This window comes from Andrographis paniculata, unplaced genomic scaffold (genome assembly GCF_009805555.1).
Source record: "Andrographis paniculata isolate CXL003 unplaced genomic scaffold, ASM980555v1 Contig73END, whole genome shotgun sequence".
Classification (NCBI taxonomy): Eukaryota; Viridiplantae; Streptophyta; class Magnoliopsida; order Lamiales; family Acanthaceae; genus Andrographis; species Andrographis paniculata.
In genome coordinates this window covers 848,714-865,641 of record NW_026137610.1, presented here as the reverse complement: position 1 = coordinate 865,641, position 16,928 = coordinate 848,714, and the positions used below count along the sequence as shown (strand labels likewise).

Genomic DNA, 16,928 nt, shown 5'->3' with positions numbered 1-16,928 from the left:
TAACCCTGCAATAAAATGACTCATTGATGTTAGTACTGTCCTACTCACACTGAATCAAATAAAAATAAGAGTAAGGTATCAAAAAATAAAAATAAAACTAAGAGTTGTATCCTTGTGTCACCGCAAACATTAATTTAATATAATTATAATAATAACAATGGTGATTCTAATATAATTATAAGATATTTTATCTTTTTGTCAACTAATCGAAATATAAAATTAAATAAAATAACTGGAATTGAGAAAAATTAGCTACAATTAATGCTAATAATGTCACTATCGAATTGACTTTGATACTCTGAATAAAGTATCAATAATTCTACATATAACATGCATTCAGTTATCTGCAGAATAAGGAAGAGAGAAGATGGATCATTCTTCTTCGCTGCGTATCGAAGGCGCGGTTGAAGAAGACGGCAGCTGGTTTAAGACCGGCGGCGGAAAGCCGAGCAACCACGGCCGCAGTTACTCTGGAGTAGTTGGAAAAATAGCGTTGCTATTGGCGGCGGTTGCTGTAACCTGTTTGGTTCTGAATCAGTCCTCGTATTCTGCGCATCTCTTTCAGTCCTCTTCTGCAAATCTGTTCACGTTGGGGAACAGAGGAGGACTGAGTTCTCCTGCTTGCGATGCGAGTGTTTCTTCTCCACCACTTCACCTGCAGGTTAGACCTCTTCATCCTCCTTCGTAGGCAGATTACTTTTAGGTGAAATCTATATTGATACTGTGATCTAATTTGATATCTAAGCATATGGTTTTCTAATCAATGAGGTAGCATCTGGTGAGCTTGAATTATAGCGATGTCGTCTCCGTAGGATAAATCCAAAACAAGGAAAAAGTTTAGCAGTTTCAGACTCTCCTCTAACAGCTTTCCACAACAAGTATTGGCGTATTGGCATTGAAAAGTCCAACCATGCACACAAAATTTCTAGTAACCTTATATTATTCATAAATCAACCTCATAGTCTATAGCATTATAGATGTATCCATTCAATTTTCACATTGCCTGTTGATTATTCTTCAGACCTTTTTTTTTTTTTTATGTATGAATGTGTTTGTGAGAGATGAAAACTTTTTTCTTCCACACCACATTCATTTGCAAGTTAACATTATTGTGGATTTGTGGTGTGGTGTACATTACAATTTGTTAATATTCTTACTAATTGAAGTACCTGTCCTCGGATCCAAATTAAATTCCATTAAATTTGCACTAATGTCAAATTAGACAACGCTTTCCATCTCTGGAACAGCAAGCAATTCATTCATCACCACTTATTCTTCCTCTCTCCAACGAATACTGATTTTAATATATTTGCCTTCTAATTTCCTTAATTCCGCACGACTCGAATAATTGCATTATTTTAATTTAAATTTTTGCTAATTTTGTTGACTAGGGTGTGGCTGAAGACAAGGTGTTGAAGAACGTACTGAGGGAGGCAGCAATGACGGACGGCAAAACGGTGATCATCACAACGCTGAACGCAGCGTGGACGGAGCCGGATTCCATCTTCGACCTCTTCTTGCAAAGCTTCACGATCGGAAATCAGACTCAGGACCTGCTGAAACACGTGGTAGTCGGCGCGCTGGACCAGACGGCGTATTCTCGCTGCTTGGACGCACACCTGCACTGCTACGCACTCACCACCGCCGGCGTCAACTTCTCCGGCGAAGCATACTTCATGTCCGAGGACTACCTGAAGATGATGTGGAGACGGATCGACTTCCTCCGCACCGTTCTCCAATTAGGCTTCGACTTCGTCTTCACCGTACGTAAAAATATAATCCCATGGTGATTGATCGATTTAATTTTAAGTATGCTGCCATGGCTGCTATCTCTGTCTTTCAGGATGCAGACGTGCTGTGGCTGAGGAATCCATTCGAGAGATTCTTCCCGGAAGGCGACTTCCAGATTGCCTGCGACCATTACTGGTACAACTCAACGGATCCCGAGAATTCGCCCAACGGGGGATTTAACTACGTTAAATCCAGCAACCGGACAATCGAATTCTACAGATACTGGCACGCAGGAAAGGATTATTACCCAGGAAAGCACGACCAGGACGTCCTCAACTACATCAAACTCAACCCCTACGTCGAAGAATTAGGGCTCAAAATGAGGTTCCTAGACACAGCTTATTTCGGGGGGTTCTGCGAGCCCAGCAAGGATCTCGATTTGGTGGTGACGATGCACGCCAATTGCTGCATCGGATTGGACAACAAGATCCACGATATTCAAATGGCGATCGACGATTGGAAAAGGTACACGTCAGCCGGGCCCTCCGGAGTTGCAAGGAATTCCACTCTCAGGTCCTGGACCATGCCTCGCCTCTGTGGCTAAGTGTATCGATGATTGATCCAACGATCGACGTTGATCGGTATTAATATCCAAGGGTAGTTGGTTACACTTATTTAGAATGGCCCAATAAAGAGAGGAATCACACACAGACATAGGCTGAAGGGATGATCAATATTGGACTGGACTGTAAATCAAGAATGTCTGAAAGTATGTACAGCATCCAAAATTTACAGATTGTTGTCTATACCTGCTTTCCCTTGGAGGTGGAGCTATATATATAGATATAGATATATCTGCTGCCACTGCATTGACTTGCCCAGACCAAACAACTACGGTTTGCCGGCTTTCCTGCGAGCGCAATTCATGCACAAACTGTACTGCTAAAAAAATGGAGCAGTTAATATATGAAATGAGAGCAATAAAGAGAAGGCAGCTACAGTTAAAACTGTCAAAATTGGAGCTGCTGCACCCACAAAGAATATACACTTTGGATGGTTCATCCACTGCCGTGTGATCCCAGGGATGGATGGATATAATCGTGTGCTTCCCGGCAGCAAATCAAAAGGGCTCGAAAGAAACCTGCGTGCCGATTGATTCAGCCGTTTAGCTTTGCCAAGAATTGATTCAAGTTGTATTCTTCAGTGTACTGCGACTGATCCCAAAGTTCCTCTAGTCCCCCAAGAATGGCTTTGAGACCCTTGCCCTTGACAGGTAGTTTTGCATCCGGATCTCCCTGTGAAGATTTTGAAGTTTTTGATACCTGAATAATAATAAGAAAACTAATCAGAAACAACAATATGTGAGATCAAACATTGAAAAAGTTATTGCCAAAGAATCGGCAGTGGAAATCTATACCTGTTTGCCTTCGGCAGAAGTAAACAGATCAAGCAACTGGTCAGTATTCATTGTAGTCATGCTGGCATTATCCGCGTTGATGACAGCATTAGCGACTGAAACTTTGAACTTTTGCAGGCTCATCACTTTCTCCTCCAGGGTGCCTCTCATGATCAGACGATGGACATTGACAACCTTGCGCTGACCTAGCCTGTGTGCTCTGTCCATGGCCTGTCGGTGTAACAAAAGACAATGTTGGTAAATAAATTCCAAGAATGGTAATCAAGATTTCCAACAATGACGGCCTGTCAGTGTTATTCTTTCCTACCTGATGATCTCTCATGGGATTCCAATCATGCTCCATAAAAACAAGGGTATCAGCCGATGTTAAGTTCAAACCTAGGCCACCAACTGCAAGTAGCATATAAATCATGTCAAATACATTTGCCTTGTTTCATTGAGTTTCGCAAGCATAAAATGATACTTATACTACCGTGTGTTGTGAGCAGCAGAGCATCAATCGTAGGGTCCGAGTTGAAAGCTTTGACAATTTCAAACCGCTTTTCGGGTTCAACTGACCCATCTAACCGCAAGTACGTAACGCTGCTTTAAAAGAGGCAATAAGCAATTAAATATAGCATCAATTGTTAGAAACTAGAATAGATACACAAACATGAAGTGCAGAACAATGAGCTATTAAACAGACTCAAGTGTCTTGAAGTGCCCCAACTCACTTTTTCATATGAGCCTGAAACAGGTCCTTCTCGATGATGTCCAAGAATGCCTGCAAGACAGAATTGATTAGTGCAAGGAGAAAAATAATATGGAGGAAGATATGAAGTAAAGAAGAAACAGTAGCCAATACCTTATGTTGTGCAAATATCAGAACTCTATGCTGTCCAACAGCAACCGTGCTTTCAGAACTCGATGCATCTACACCTATACCACACTCCTCCATTATCTCCTGAAGTGCAACAAGTTTAGGCGAATGATGTATTTTACGTAGCTCAGAACTGATATCAGGATTTGTCGGCAAAAATTCTGCTAGTGTAGGTAATAATGAATCTGGACTTCTTTCACCAATAACCAGTCTTGGATGACTACAAAGTTTTAGCAAGTACTGAAGTGCCTGAAACAGTAAGAAAATGCGATCAGAGCCGAAGTGTTAATGAAAACAAAACAGGGTTATAACAACCAAATGGCATACCTGGAAAACATGAGTAGAAGCTTTGGGTGCCGGTCCAGACTCATCGTTTTGCTTAACCATATCTGAGATTTCTTCTTTTACATGTGAACCAGAAAACTGTTCATATAATTTTAACTGAATCGGGCTCAAGTCACAATATCTGTCCTGAATGATTTTCTCGGGCAGATCAGATAAAACTTCATCTTTTGTTCGACGTAAGAGGAAAGGCATAACCTATCAGAGGAAATTTCCATCAGCCAGAGCAAAACAAAAAATGTAAACTGATATTGTTACACAGTTGCAAAAGCTGTAAGAGTAATCAGATTCACTCACTTGCTTGTGCAATGCTTCCATTGCTAGCACCCCAGCTTCGGCATCTTTTGCTGAACATTTAGGGTCACGTGCTGCTAACAGAGGTTTCCCATAAGAAGCTTGAAACTGTTTGAAGGACCAGGAAAATGTCACCAACCTTATGAGTTTCAGACAACAAACACTCACAGATAAAATCTCATACATGCCAATTTCCTACTTCAATAGGGGTATGATTATGAATCCATATTTCTCATTTGATGAACTACACACAATAGAATGATATGCAAGGAGCAACATACAATAGAATGCCTTGTTTCCAAGTGTTTTGTATCCGGCTATTTCAAAGTAATGAAAATCCATCAACCATCCATATCACATGAATTAACCTTTAATTATATGTTCTAATCATTTCATTACTTGATATGTTCTAATCATTTCATTCAATTATCTGGGATTATGCATTTAAGATTACCTTCTAATTATATTTTTAACAAAAAGAAGCATGTAAACATTACTTACCTGTCTCTCTGTTCCAAGAAATCCAGGCATAAGGAAGTCAAAAAGAGACCACAGGTCCAACACATTGTTCTGGAAATAGACAGATTTGTTAGCCAATATTGTAAATCTAGGTTTGCAAATAAAATTTTATTTTCATGACAAACCTGGATCGGTGTTCCACTCAAGATGAGGCGGTGTTTAGCCTTGAGTTGTTTCACAGCACATGTGACTTTCGACTTCGAGTTCTTTATAATGTGTCCTTCATCCAGAATACAGTAATCCCAGAAAAGCTGTCCGAGATATTCTATATCTTTGCGGACAACATCATATGAAGTTACAATTGCTTTATGCTTGTTAAATTGCAAACGCAAAGAGGTTCGCTCTTGATTAGAACCAATGTATTGAAGTGTAGACAAAAGTGAAGGGTCAATAAATTTCTCTATCTCATAGACCCAGTGTCCAACAAGGGTTGATGGGCATATAATTAATGAAGGTGGCAACTCCTCACTGCCATTTGCAGCAATGTGCTCTGCTATATTGGATGCCACAATTGCAGATGATTGAAGAGTCTTACCAAGGCCCATATCATCACATAATATGCCATGAAGGTTAAACCGCTTCAAAAAAGCTAGCCAGTTTATACCTTCCTGTTGATATCTGAAAGTACAAGAGGAAAAATAAATAAATAAATAAATCATCAACATAACATACAATAGGAAGGCTGGTAAACATCGAGGTGAATACAATGGCTGTGCATAATGGTACTGTTTCGACATTCCAGAACCAATCAAACAAACAAAAAAAAAAACAAGTTTGGATATGGATTGAAGTTATGGTATATAACTATAAATAGACTGGAGATAAAAATGAATATGACAAAAAAAAAAAAAAAAAACTAATCATGCTTCAGAAAGATGGTAACGAGGATTATCCATTACTCACATACAAGGAAAGGAACAGAGAAATACCTCCTCAAGGTAACTTTTAGTTCAAAGGCAAGCCTGTAATCATCAATGTGAGAGTTGTCCACTAGTTGCTCAAGAAACATTGCATCTTCTTTATTTCTAGACAAACGGTCAGTAATGCCAACAGGTGGGGCGATACCTCGTGCTAGTGGAAGAAGAGGAACAAGTGCGGCAAAACTATGTGTCACACTCTGTCTGACAGATGGATTACAGTCACTCATGCACCTCAATAGGGGAACAACCAACAGAGGAGCATATGGGACAAGTTCCAAACCCAATCCTTGAACGAGTAAACTTACAAGCATGCCAGCTCCTTGTCTGGCATGCACAGATACCATGTCACCTAGCATAGGAACAACATTCTCAATAAGGGGGCCCATAACATCCATAGTCATTGACTTAGCCATTGCTGTGATACAACGTGATGCAGCCAGTCTGACAGCAATATGAGAATGTCTAACACATCGGAAAATGCAGGGCAAAAGTGTAAGCAGCTTGTGCCTCAGTGTGAAATCCAAGAAAGGAGCAATGGAACGCACCACCTGCACAAATATGGAACAGCACAAATCATTTGGCCATTCTCCCTTCAGATGACCAGAAAAATAAAACAAATGTACACAAGATAATTAGGTTATGCCACAAAAATAAGGTATAGGATATCTACAAATTGATGCCAGTGTGAAGTAATTGCCACTATGAGAGCCTATAAAGTATTGTTGTCATGAAAACATTGGAAATTTGGGGAAGACACACATCTTTTACAGTATATTCTATAAGGCCAGAACAATGGATGCATAAACTTCCGTGCTTACTTGAATATTGTTTATTAAAATCTGGGGATCGCTGATGAGACCAATAGATTGATCAATCAACTTTTCAACTTCTGGTGTTATGCCCTCAATCTCACAAGGCTTAATAACCTCGATGAGGCAGTGCCAAATCTTAGGAAGCCTGTCAAACAGAGAACTACCAAACTTCATGCATAAATATTTCAACGCAAGTTCAGACCCACGTCTGCTGACAAAACCTTCGACCTTCGATCTATCTTCACCAGAAGTAAACATATTAACTTTCGATTTTTGTCTGCCACTACTGCTACTTCCAAATGATAGAAGGTCTTGGTCTTCAATTATCTCAACAGAACTTAGGGCCACGGCCTTGGGTGTCTCATGAGGGTCCATGCAAGCTAAAGTACAAAGATTTTTTATTAGCTTATCATTTGGACCAGGTTTGCGTTCAATGCAATGATGGATGAGCTCAGCAAGAGACTCGGCAGCTTTATTTTGCAATATCTCCTCCTACAGGCAAGATAGAATCACAATCTTAAGAATTATCTTGGGTGTTTCACAAGAAAAATGTACAAACCTGTTCTCGTTTGATGGAAGACATAATAGGCAAAATAATTGGATTAAGCTTTGCTGGGAGATCTGACATCCATACAACAGCACCAGCCAATAAAGATGAGACAGTAAGATGCATGTTGTTCTGAAACCAAAGAGAAATAATTATAAAAATGCGTAAGAAAAGTTCCAATATGATATAATTTATAAAGAACACTCAAGTAATTTGAAGATTGATAATACAATAGTCTATTATAACCAATTACGAGTCCTCAATTGCATACGGTGGTTGTACTGTTGCAGCTAAAATGTACCTGAACGCATTTAAGATAGCCAGCAGTGGTTAGAAGCTTTTGCTTCAGAGACTCTAATTCATCAAATAGGTTCCCTCCATCAGATTCTTGCCGAGAAGACCCATTACTTGAAAATGAAAGCTGTGATGCAAAATTAATAGCATCATCTGCACTCAGACTCTCCATGTCCACATTAGATGATGACAAGAAATCATTGTACAGTCCAGATGTTTCAACAGATCTATACAGTTGATTGGCCTCATTCCGCATCTTACTATACGTTCTAGACAATTCAGTATAAGGTAGAAGAGAATCCTTCGTGGGAAATGCAGGATTGGTGCAAGCTAATAAATCTAACAAACACAGCCTAAAGTCACTTGAAGTGCCAATAATTGCTTCATCTGACTTTGAAAATCCACTCAATGCTTTAAACCATGATATGAGAACCAATGAAACCACCTGGAAATATCAACCAAATGCAAAAATAAAAAAATAAAAAATAAATAAATAAAAAGGTTCAAAATATCCCCCAGATAGCCTAGAAATAAATAAACCATGTAAAACTCGTCTCATTATTACAAAATTACCTGTCTCTGAACTCCGGACAAAGAAGTCAATCCTTTCCACAATGGATCAACCACATACTGTAATGATTGACCATTCAACTTGGAAGCCATTAAGCCCAAAGCTGTTGCTGTAACAACTCTTGTATAAGTTACTGAGATATCCGTATCAGAACCAACAATTATCTTTGTCGAGCTGGCAGAAGCATCTCCATTTTGCTCCCCCATCATGCTTTCTGTAGATTCCAAGGCCTTATTTTTGTAATATTCACTTTCCAGCATGGCAGCTCTCATTTTAGCTGCAGCTTTGACATGGCTTTTACGTGGCAAGGCTACAGGCCAAAACATTTTGGTAGCATCCAGTGGAGAACCATAGGGAGTGGTTCCAAGCTCAATCCATGAAGAGAAGTATAATTTGGCAGCATTTTCTAAGTCTTCAACCTGGCACTAAACATTTAATAAGTTAGCACCAGAGTAAGAAAAATTAGAAAGAAATGAGACAAAGAAAGCTCTGTACAGTCTCATTCAGTTCACCTACAACATTCTCAAGAACAAAAGCTTTGTGGAAACAATTAAAGTACAAATGAAAATTCACAAAGACATTCAATAAAGGAATAACTAAAAGATAGGTTACTTCTGGCAGACAGCCTCTGGATATACAAATACAAACAAAAAGCACATAATTTATTTATTTATTTACATTGCAATAGGTATTAAAGTGTTATAAAAATGGATGAACAGAAATATTTGAAAATAATGTAGCAATGAGCAATTCATAGATAAAGTTGAATAATAGGTTACTCATGTCCTCGGATCCTTGAAAAAACTCAAAAAAATAAAAGAAAGAAAGAAAGGAACACACACACTATAGGTATGTTTAGAAACACTTTGATGCTTTGGATTGTTATGGGAATAGTAAAAAGTTGAATATAACATAGTATTTGATCAGATGCAAATAGGTATTGGATATGACGTTTTAAATAGTGAATTGCTTTTGATGAATAGTGCAAAAATAAAATTGAAAACATAAATAAAGAGAGCTTAAAATTTTAAAACAGGCTTGAAGTTGCATCGATCAGAGACTCAAAGACAAACATACTAGCATTTCTTGACATAGACTTTTAAACATTTAAACATACACTAATGAACATATTAAATAGAGGGAATTATGGTGTGATACCAAATTTGGCTCGCTTAATTTATTTGTCAAGTACAACTCATCCTAATCCAGGGGTAGAGGGTCAACAATTTACTTATATGTCATGTATTAATTTAATGAACACAAATTCATGCCATAATTCATACCATAAAACAAACTGACAAAAAAAAAAATAGAAAAAATAAAAAAAAAAATTTACTGGAACAGAGTTGTTTGAAGATGCAAAATTAAACAGGAACATATACATACTTTCAACAGTAGATTCCAAACCCTCTCTGAGCACTGCAGAATCTCATCATTTGATTCAAGCAGTAAGTTCTGGAACACAATTCTTAGGGTGTCACCAACTATAAAAGAGGGCCAGAATGTGTTGGACTTGTCAGAGATGCTCTTTCTGTAACCAGCTTCAAGCAAGCGTTCCTGCACAGAAGATAACGTCCATTTAATGTTCATATAGCCCATTATTTTAGGTATGGAGAAACTCAAACATGGGTAAATAAAGTACCAAGGTGCGAATTGCGGATAGGCGGACAGAGGAGATACTGTGTCTCATAAAGGGCCATAACCTCGGGGCCAGTGTCGACAGCATATAAGGGTTTTCCAAAGAACCTAATCCTTCTTCAAGATCATCGGTGACACCAATTTCATTAAGGTCAAGCTCTGGTTTCTCAGTAGAGCCCAAAGTACCAAAAGTTTTTGGAATCATCTGTTCCTGGGAATAAATTTCTGCTAACAGATTCATTACACTGCAATATCATTAGACAAATATCAAAAACAATTTGATAAACCTGTACATTAGAGAGAAATGATGAAAATATTCAATATGAACTGCATTATTCAAGATCTTGGGCTTACACATCATCATAGCTAACAAAAACTACAGCAAAATTTAGCATAGTAGATATGGATTAAGCATGTAAAATGTTTGAACCAAATAATAGACTTAAATGGTGATATGATTGTTTGCACCTGCTAGTGGAAGGACTCAAATCATCCAGGTCAAGCAAAATGTCCCACAGGAGCATAATAATGGAGTGCAGAATTGGACCATTGAGGGAAACAATGGCCGATGAAGTAGGTATCAAGGCCTCTGCCGCAACTGCTCTCACATCATCATCAGGATCTTCAAGCCCAAATTTACAAGCAGGAAGAACAGAGCCAAGCAAGTCGTGAATCATCTCCTGGAATGAGCACGAGAATGATAGTGACATTAAAATAATGAAATGGCGGGCTTAATTAAACGACATTGTGTAAGATATTGTTGATACAAGTAATTTATTGAAGATATAAGAGTTATAAATGTGAACTAGAACATAAAAATCAAGACATAAGTGCATGTGTATCTGCCTATATCAAAAGGTGTAATAAGAACAAAGTGGCACCATTCATTAGCACATATAGCTGGTAAGTTCTTATTAATTTCCTCAATGATAATTGCAGCTAATGAAACTTGAAGAAGTGTATTGTTAATTTGTTATATGCCTGCTTCTTTTAAAAACAAGTTAACAACGTGGCAATTGAGGAATGATTTAATATTCTCTATCTTTATTGCAGCTAATACATTCTATTCTCTGTTTACAAACTTAACTGTAGCATCACCTATTAAGGTTTTTTCACAACTGAAATCTTACTTGCTACCATCTATGATTTTTGCTTGTCCCAATAACATCTGTTCTCATAGGCAGATCTTCGTCGCACTCGAGTTACTTACCAACTCCTCATTTATCTTTTCAATAGTTTCGTTGTACCACATCATCAAAGAAAGAGTACTTGAACGCTATTCTGTTAAAACTTATATCTAGATAAAATTAACGAATTATAATGAATATAGCACTAATGTAAGGGTAGTCACATCGAGCCTAAAAATGTATCCAAAGAAAAGGAATATACCTGTCGCACTGCAACCAAATATTTGATGCCCAAAAGACTCCCATGGCGAATTTCCCACTCTGGTCTACGCTGAAAGAAGCAAAGAAATCATTAAAAGGATGTTGCAGCAGTGAAAGAACAAAGAGTTAGTGCCACAAACCAAGGAAACTATTAATCATTATTTACCTGCATCTGCAACAAAATGTTCAACGTCTCATGAACAAATGCTGGATGCATGTACTTGAGCACAGCACCTAAAGCTTGAGCACAGGTTTCCCTCACTGGTGCAACAACTTGATCCGATACGTAGTCTCCAAACCTGTAAAGTATATCAGATTTAGATATCTTTCCAAATACAAAAGTATACAATCCTCTTCTAACTACTTCACACATTGCAGTAGTACAGATCGAAATGTCAATGGGTAGCCAACTAAGAGAAGCAATGATGCACCAAAAAGAATTTGCAAAATTTAGAAATTGTGCAGCATAAGATATTGCGTCATAATTGGAGGCTTCCATATACTTGTTTCAAATTTCCTTTTATGGCTTCAGAATTGAATTTGTATGTTCAGTTATTTAAAAAACATACCGATCAAGTGACAAGACACATAAGAAGCGAATTGCACAATCTTGCAGAAATTCACAGTTCCTGCACCAAGAATTTCTTGCTCCTTCCACTAAACTCACGAGCTCGGAGTTTTTGGGAAGACTTTTTAATGCATTCAATGGCTCCAAAGATCCTTTATCCTCAGAGTTATCCTTCGTCACCATAACATTGTCAATGGGACTGGAAGTACCGTAAATGCCAGAATAACACTCCATCTTAACACCTTCATTTTTACCATTTGTATGTGCGAGAGGATTCTGCCCTCCTTCGCAAGTGCCTCCAAAGTCGCTTGTTGAAATTGATGCATCTTCGATTTTTGGCCTCTTTATAATTGGTTCTGGTTCATCCAGGGGAACTTGCAGGTTCAAATCAATCTCCCTCTCTCTTTTCATTATAGATTCACTATCTTTATGTTTCAAAGGAGCAGATGACATGTCAGGATTTTGAACATCAGGCAAAAGAATTCCAGCACTAGCTCCTTGATATGTTAATATCTCTCTGAGTGCCATGATACTGCCATGGCGAACCTCCCAAACTGAAGAAACATGACCACAAGGTATTGTCATGCATGGTATCAAAACATTTAACACCGCAAACATTGAAACTTACCAGGGTCAAACATATCGATGAGAAGTTGCTCGACATAACTTTGGAAAGGCCAAAAGCCATCTCCATAATTGTCAAAACCCTCATCATCAGAAACAATATCTGTAAGTTGCTGCATCAAATACTACTTTAGTGGATTGCAGTTAAAGGGTACAAAATAAATTGTGTTAAACAAGACTGTTTAAAAGAGAAAATGTTAGTGGAAAACGTTGACAGGACTTCAGTTGTGTATATGTGACTCAGAATTGTTATATATATATATAATTAAATGAGAGGATTGAAACAATTGTTTGAGGTCGCCAGGAAGGAATTCAAATGGTTAAATAAAAGCATCTTCAGCAAGAGTGACTACAAAGCGAAAGACCTTTCAGCACAAAAATTAATAGAAAAAGAACAAGACTAGCACAAGTATTAGTGATGGTGATACTTTGAAAATAACAAAATCCCTAGGAACCAAAGTGAGAGGAATAACAATTCAGAAGCAAATTAAGGCAAATAATCTACCAAGGTATCTGAGATGTTTCTAAAAGTGAGTTCCTCATTCACCTTACAAGATTTTGATGAGTCCACAGGTATGTTTTTTGGGGACACCATATCATGTGATTGCGTGCTCTCTGTATCTCCATCTCTTGGCCACCCTTTAGATTGCTCTTTTGAGTTATTTTTGGCTTTCCGTTTCAAGAGATTGAGCTCCCTTGCACTGGGTCTTCTAGACCTGGAGGCAGGCACCATGCTTGTGACAAACTGCTGGATATTCCGTGATGGCTGTGAAGAGTAATACTGAGCCCCTATTCCATTCCCAGAATAAATGTATTTTTGCACAATAAGGTCTTCATCTTTTATCATATCATTGACATCCATGAACTGCTCATACACGTCTAAACCTGAAAAAAAAAGTAACAAATGAGTTCTAATCTAAGGATGCCCAGTCTAAATTAATTTAATCTCAACCTATCTACCATTGGACACTGTAAGCATCCAATGTCCAACACTTCATAATAGTTAATACATGCATTGGATTTGTCCACTTAAAGGAGTGCAGAGCCAAAATTTTGTTATATGTGGACCAACAAGAATACATTAACTCTATCACAACCCTACAAAACATAAATTTTCCATAAGGTGGTTGGCAGATCATTTTTTACTTACAAAGACATGGTTATGACCAATGAGGTGGACTATCGCAAAATTCAATACTAGATTAAATTTAAGTTCTTAGGTGTGAAGATGTTTGGGGAGTTAGAAAGGTAATACTGGTTCAAAAAGAAAGACTTAAGGTTTCTAAGTGACCTAAGACATTATAACATTTACATGCATAATCGAGATAACAGTTTACATCAGAGATCCAAATGTAATTTCTTAATAACTGTGTATAGCGTATGCCATAAAGAGGTGTGCAATTATTAGTTAACTAAGAAAGACAGAACAATGTAACACTGACCTAATCGATGCTTAAGATTTTGTTTCTGCCGAGCCAATCGTTCTTTGGGATTCTTGAAATTGTCAGTTGCAATATCGTACTCCTGTAAGTCAGACCATTTAAAATAAACTGATAGCTGTAATACAGCCAAATTCCCTATTTCCTTAAAATAATTAAAATCCACCTCAAAGAAATAAGTAAATTTCATCAGGCATATCTGAGTGGGATCACTCTGGCTCATACAACCCCATAAACATGGGGTCAAAACACTATTAAATGCCAGAGAGATAGTATCATAGTTAGAGTAAACCAAACGATTACAAACAAGGATTTTTGGATATCCATTTGATGTAAAATATCAAATGAGGTGAACGAATCAATTCATACATAATAACAAACTTGCAATATGGATCTGTTTATCGAAACGAGATTCATTTGAATGGCATACTAATAAACAAAAATGAAGAAACACATGAATTTGATAAAAGGACACATGAACAGAACCATTAGGATTGGAGACATACAGCATCCACATATATAAGGAAATTGATGGTGAAGTACCTGACCCCCAGATCCTACCAAAGCTCCAAACTCCAACACCTTATTTAGATCGAAACTGCAGTAACAAACTATTCATTATTAAAAAAAAAAAATGAAGTGCAACAAAACAATACAGACTGAATAAAGTTTCCATGCAATCACCATAATGGAACAACAATTACAACAAGAAATAAGACCTTCTGAAAGAAGTGCCTGCTCCAATTTTCGAATGGTTTTTTTGCCAAGTTGCCACATCATCAAAGGTGGCAGATATCCCAGCTTCTGACAATTTTGCATCAACAGAGGCAGCAAGTTCAGTCAAAGTCACATGTTTCACATTCTCAGCAATAGATCCAACAGCTCGAGCTGCCGCTACCCTGGTATCCCACTTTTTACTATGTAGATACTGTGAAACCTGTAGTTTTCATTGATAAGAGTGAAGCTTAAGCTGGAAGCGGGAACACAGTAGAAAACAGTAGAATGATACAGTCAAAAGTTAAACAAAAAAACATGAATATCACATAAATACAAATTAAGAAAAAAAAAAAAAAAAGGAGAACTTTAACTGATCAGCGGAAATATGATACGGATCGATGCAGATTATAATCTACAAAATTGGTAAATGACACTAATCAAAATTTCTATTCAAAGAAAACAATGTCAGACTTAATGAACACGCTAGATACAACATTGCACCAAATGGTAACAAGAGTAACTAATGGCAATCTCTGCAGCTAAAATTTGGGAAGAATACAGGCATCCTTCAATCAAATCACTACTCAAAAAAGACTACAATAAGAATAGTGCTTAATTTTCTGTGGAACATCATAGATTCACCAACATAAAACAAGGTCACACGAGTTCTTACTTCAAACTACCAGGAAGAGCACTATTCATGGGTCATTATCTTAATAAGGTGTAAGCTATTTAATGTACTAAAAATTCAACAGTCTTCTAACGGGCATAAAGTGAGGATATGAAATAGACAATTTATAAATCAACCTGGTATTATCCAAACATTTATTTCGTAAAAGTTTTCACTTATGAAAGCGTCACGTGTATGTGCTGGCTAAGATCCCAATTATGACATATTGAGTGGCAAAAAAATAAAGTACTTCCTTCACCACAATTATAGACTTTTAGCAACCAGTATGGTACGTCAGCGACTAACTGGCATACACAGAGCAACCATTCAAACAATTTTCGGAACAATTTGAGCTGCAATTCACTAGTAAACAGAATTTAATAAAGGAAAAATACCCGCATTGAAGAAATTCAGTTGTAGAAACTCACACCTTACTTAAAAGAGCATTTAAGTCCTGCGGATGTGATTTGGCAATATCCCCTATCTGCCGTGCTGCAGAGAACCTTGTTGCTTGGGTTGAACCCGCTTAGAATTTGTTAAAGGAAAAACTCGCAATCCATCATCAGTCAGACCCATAACCATAGAAATGTGAATGAAACTTAAAGAAAGTGATAACGTATGTACAACAGGAGTAATAAAACTGCTAATTTGAATTTGTTCATAAACACTCCGCAAGGATACTGTCCAGCAATGTAAGCAACCGATTAAGGCGTGATGACTGCTGAGACATATTCAATAATCTTACACCAAATTCCACTCACTTGAATGCGACCCCAATTCTTGAGACTAATTTATAATTGCAAACTGCCATCTGGGAAACTTCACCAGTGATTTTCATCACTCGGTCTAAACTATGAAATCAAGCGGCAAACCCTACCAACATCAAAAAAAGAATCAAAAACCATAAAGTTAAAGCCGTTTCCAAATTCTAGCAATACCTTGAAAATTAACACGAAGGGGGAGAAAAAAAGATGATGCGAACAAGAGAGAATAGCATCCACAACCCAGACAATCCAAGAACCCAAAAACCCAATAGAAAACGTTAAATACCTTTCCCCCCGTCAATGTTGCGACGATTGAACATAATGCGGATCCGAACACGCACCCACGATGACGACGCTATGATTCTTCACAAACGAAAACCGAAAAATCAAAGAAAAATAAAACGCAAATGAAAACAAACGTTAATCAATACAAATGCAACGAAGGAAAAGATTACCAGCAATAAAAGGATCTTGGGAAGAGAATTCCCCTCACTCCTTTCTTGAAGAGTAATTTATTCGTGTGTGGTGTGGGAGCGTGGGGGAAGACGAGGGTTTCGATTTTGATAAACAGCGGACGGCCTCGTTCTTTTATAAACTGAAAAAATAAAATGAATTAATATTATCGTAATAAATTAAATTAAATAATGCACAGGGATAATAGACTGTTCGCCACACGGGTCATATCCCGACCCGAATTTCGCCGGGTCTGTCTCACCCAGTCCACCCACTTAACCTTATTATTAGTATTATTATTTGCAAATAAATAAATATAATGATGCAGAATTTAGAAAAAGTAGAAAATATATAAATATGA

General features: G+C 37.6%; 2 protein-coding genes across 7 annotated transcripts; one reads left to right on the top strand and one right to left on the bottom strand.

Annotated features, from left to right (window-relative positions):
- The first annotated feature begins 367 nt into the window (after positions 1-367).
- LOC127265639 (uncharacterized protein At4g15970-like) lies at positions 368-2,503 on the top strand. Its single transcript, XM_051295538.1, has 3 exons — positions 368-661; positions 1,392-1,763; positions 1,844-2,503. Exons 1-3 carry the CDS (start codon positions 368-370, stop codon positions 2,333-2,335), a joined length of 1,158 nt encoding a protein of 385 aa, XP_051151495.1. The 3' UTR covers positions 2,336-2,503.
- On the bottom strand, positions 2,459-16,704 carry LOC127265636 (TATA-binding protein-associated factor BTAF1). Of its 6 annotated transcripts, XR_007842002.1 has the most exons (31): positions 16,570-16,704; positions 16,401-16,477; positions 16,032-16,223; positions 15,781-15,875; positions 14,683-14,900; positions 14,507-14,561; positions 13,967-14,048; positions 13,072-13,409; positions 12,529-12,637; positions 11,902-12,454; positions 11,499-11,631; positions 11,334-11,402; positions 10,413-10,624; positions 9,949-10,189; positions 9,693-9,863; positions 8,309-8,731; positions 7,743-8,180; positions 7,454-7,573; positions 6,901-7,386; positions 6,092-6,630; positions 5,288-5,780; positions 5,145-5,213; positions 4,647-4,751; positions 4,335-4,547; positions 3,993-4,256; positions 3,862-3,911; positions 3,621-3,733; positions 3,456-3,538; positions 3,149-3,358; positions 2,767-3,053; positions 2,459-2,670 (listed from the first exon to the last, which is right to left on the bottom strand). XR_007842002.1 is itself a non-coding variant. In XM_051295531.1 (30 exons), exons 3-30 carry the CDS (start codon positions 16,078-16,080, stop codon positions 2,889-2,891), a joined length of 6,096 nt encoding a protein of 2,031 aa, XP_051151488.1. In that variant the 5' UTR covers positions 16,081-16,223; positions 16,401-16,477; positions 16,570-16,704; the 3' UTR covers positions 2,459-2,888. The 6 variants fall into 6 exon arrangements, 5 of the variants coding, with proteins under 5 accessions (XP_051151488.1, XP_051151489.1, XP_051151490.1 ...); XM_051295531.1 differs by having other exon boundaries at positions 2,459-3,053; XM_051295532.1 differs by having other exon boundaries at positions 2,459-3,053; positions 3,621-3,730.
- Positions 16,705-16,928: the final 224 nt, after the last annotated feature.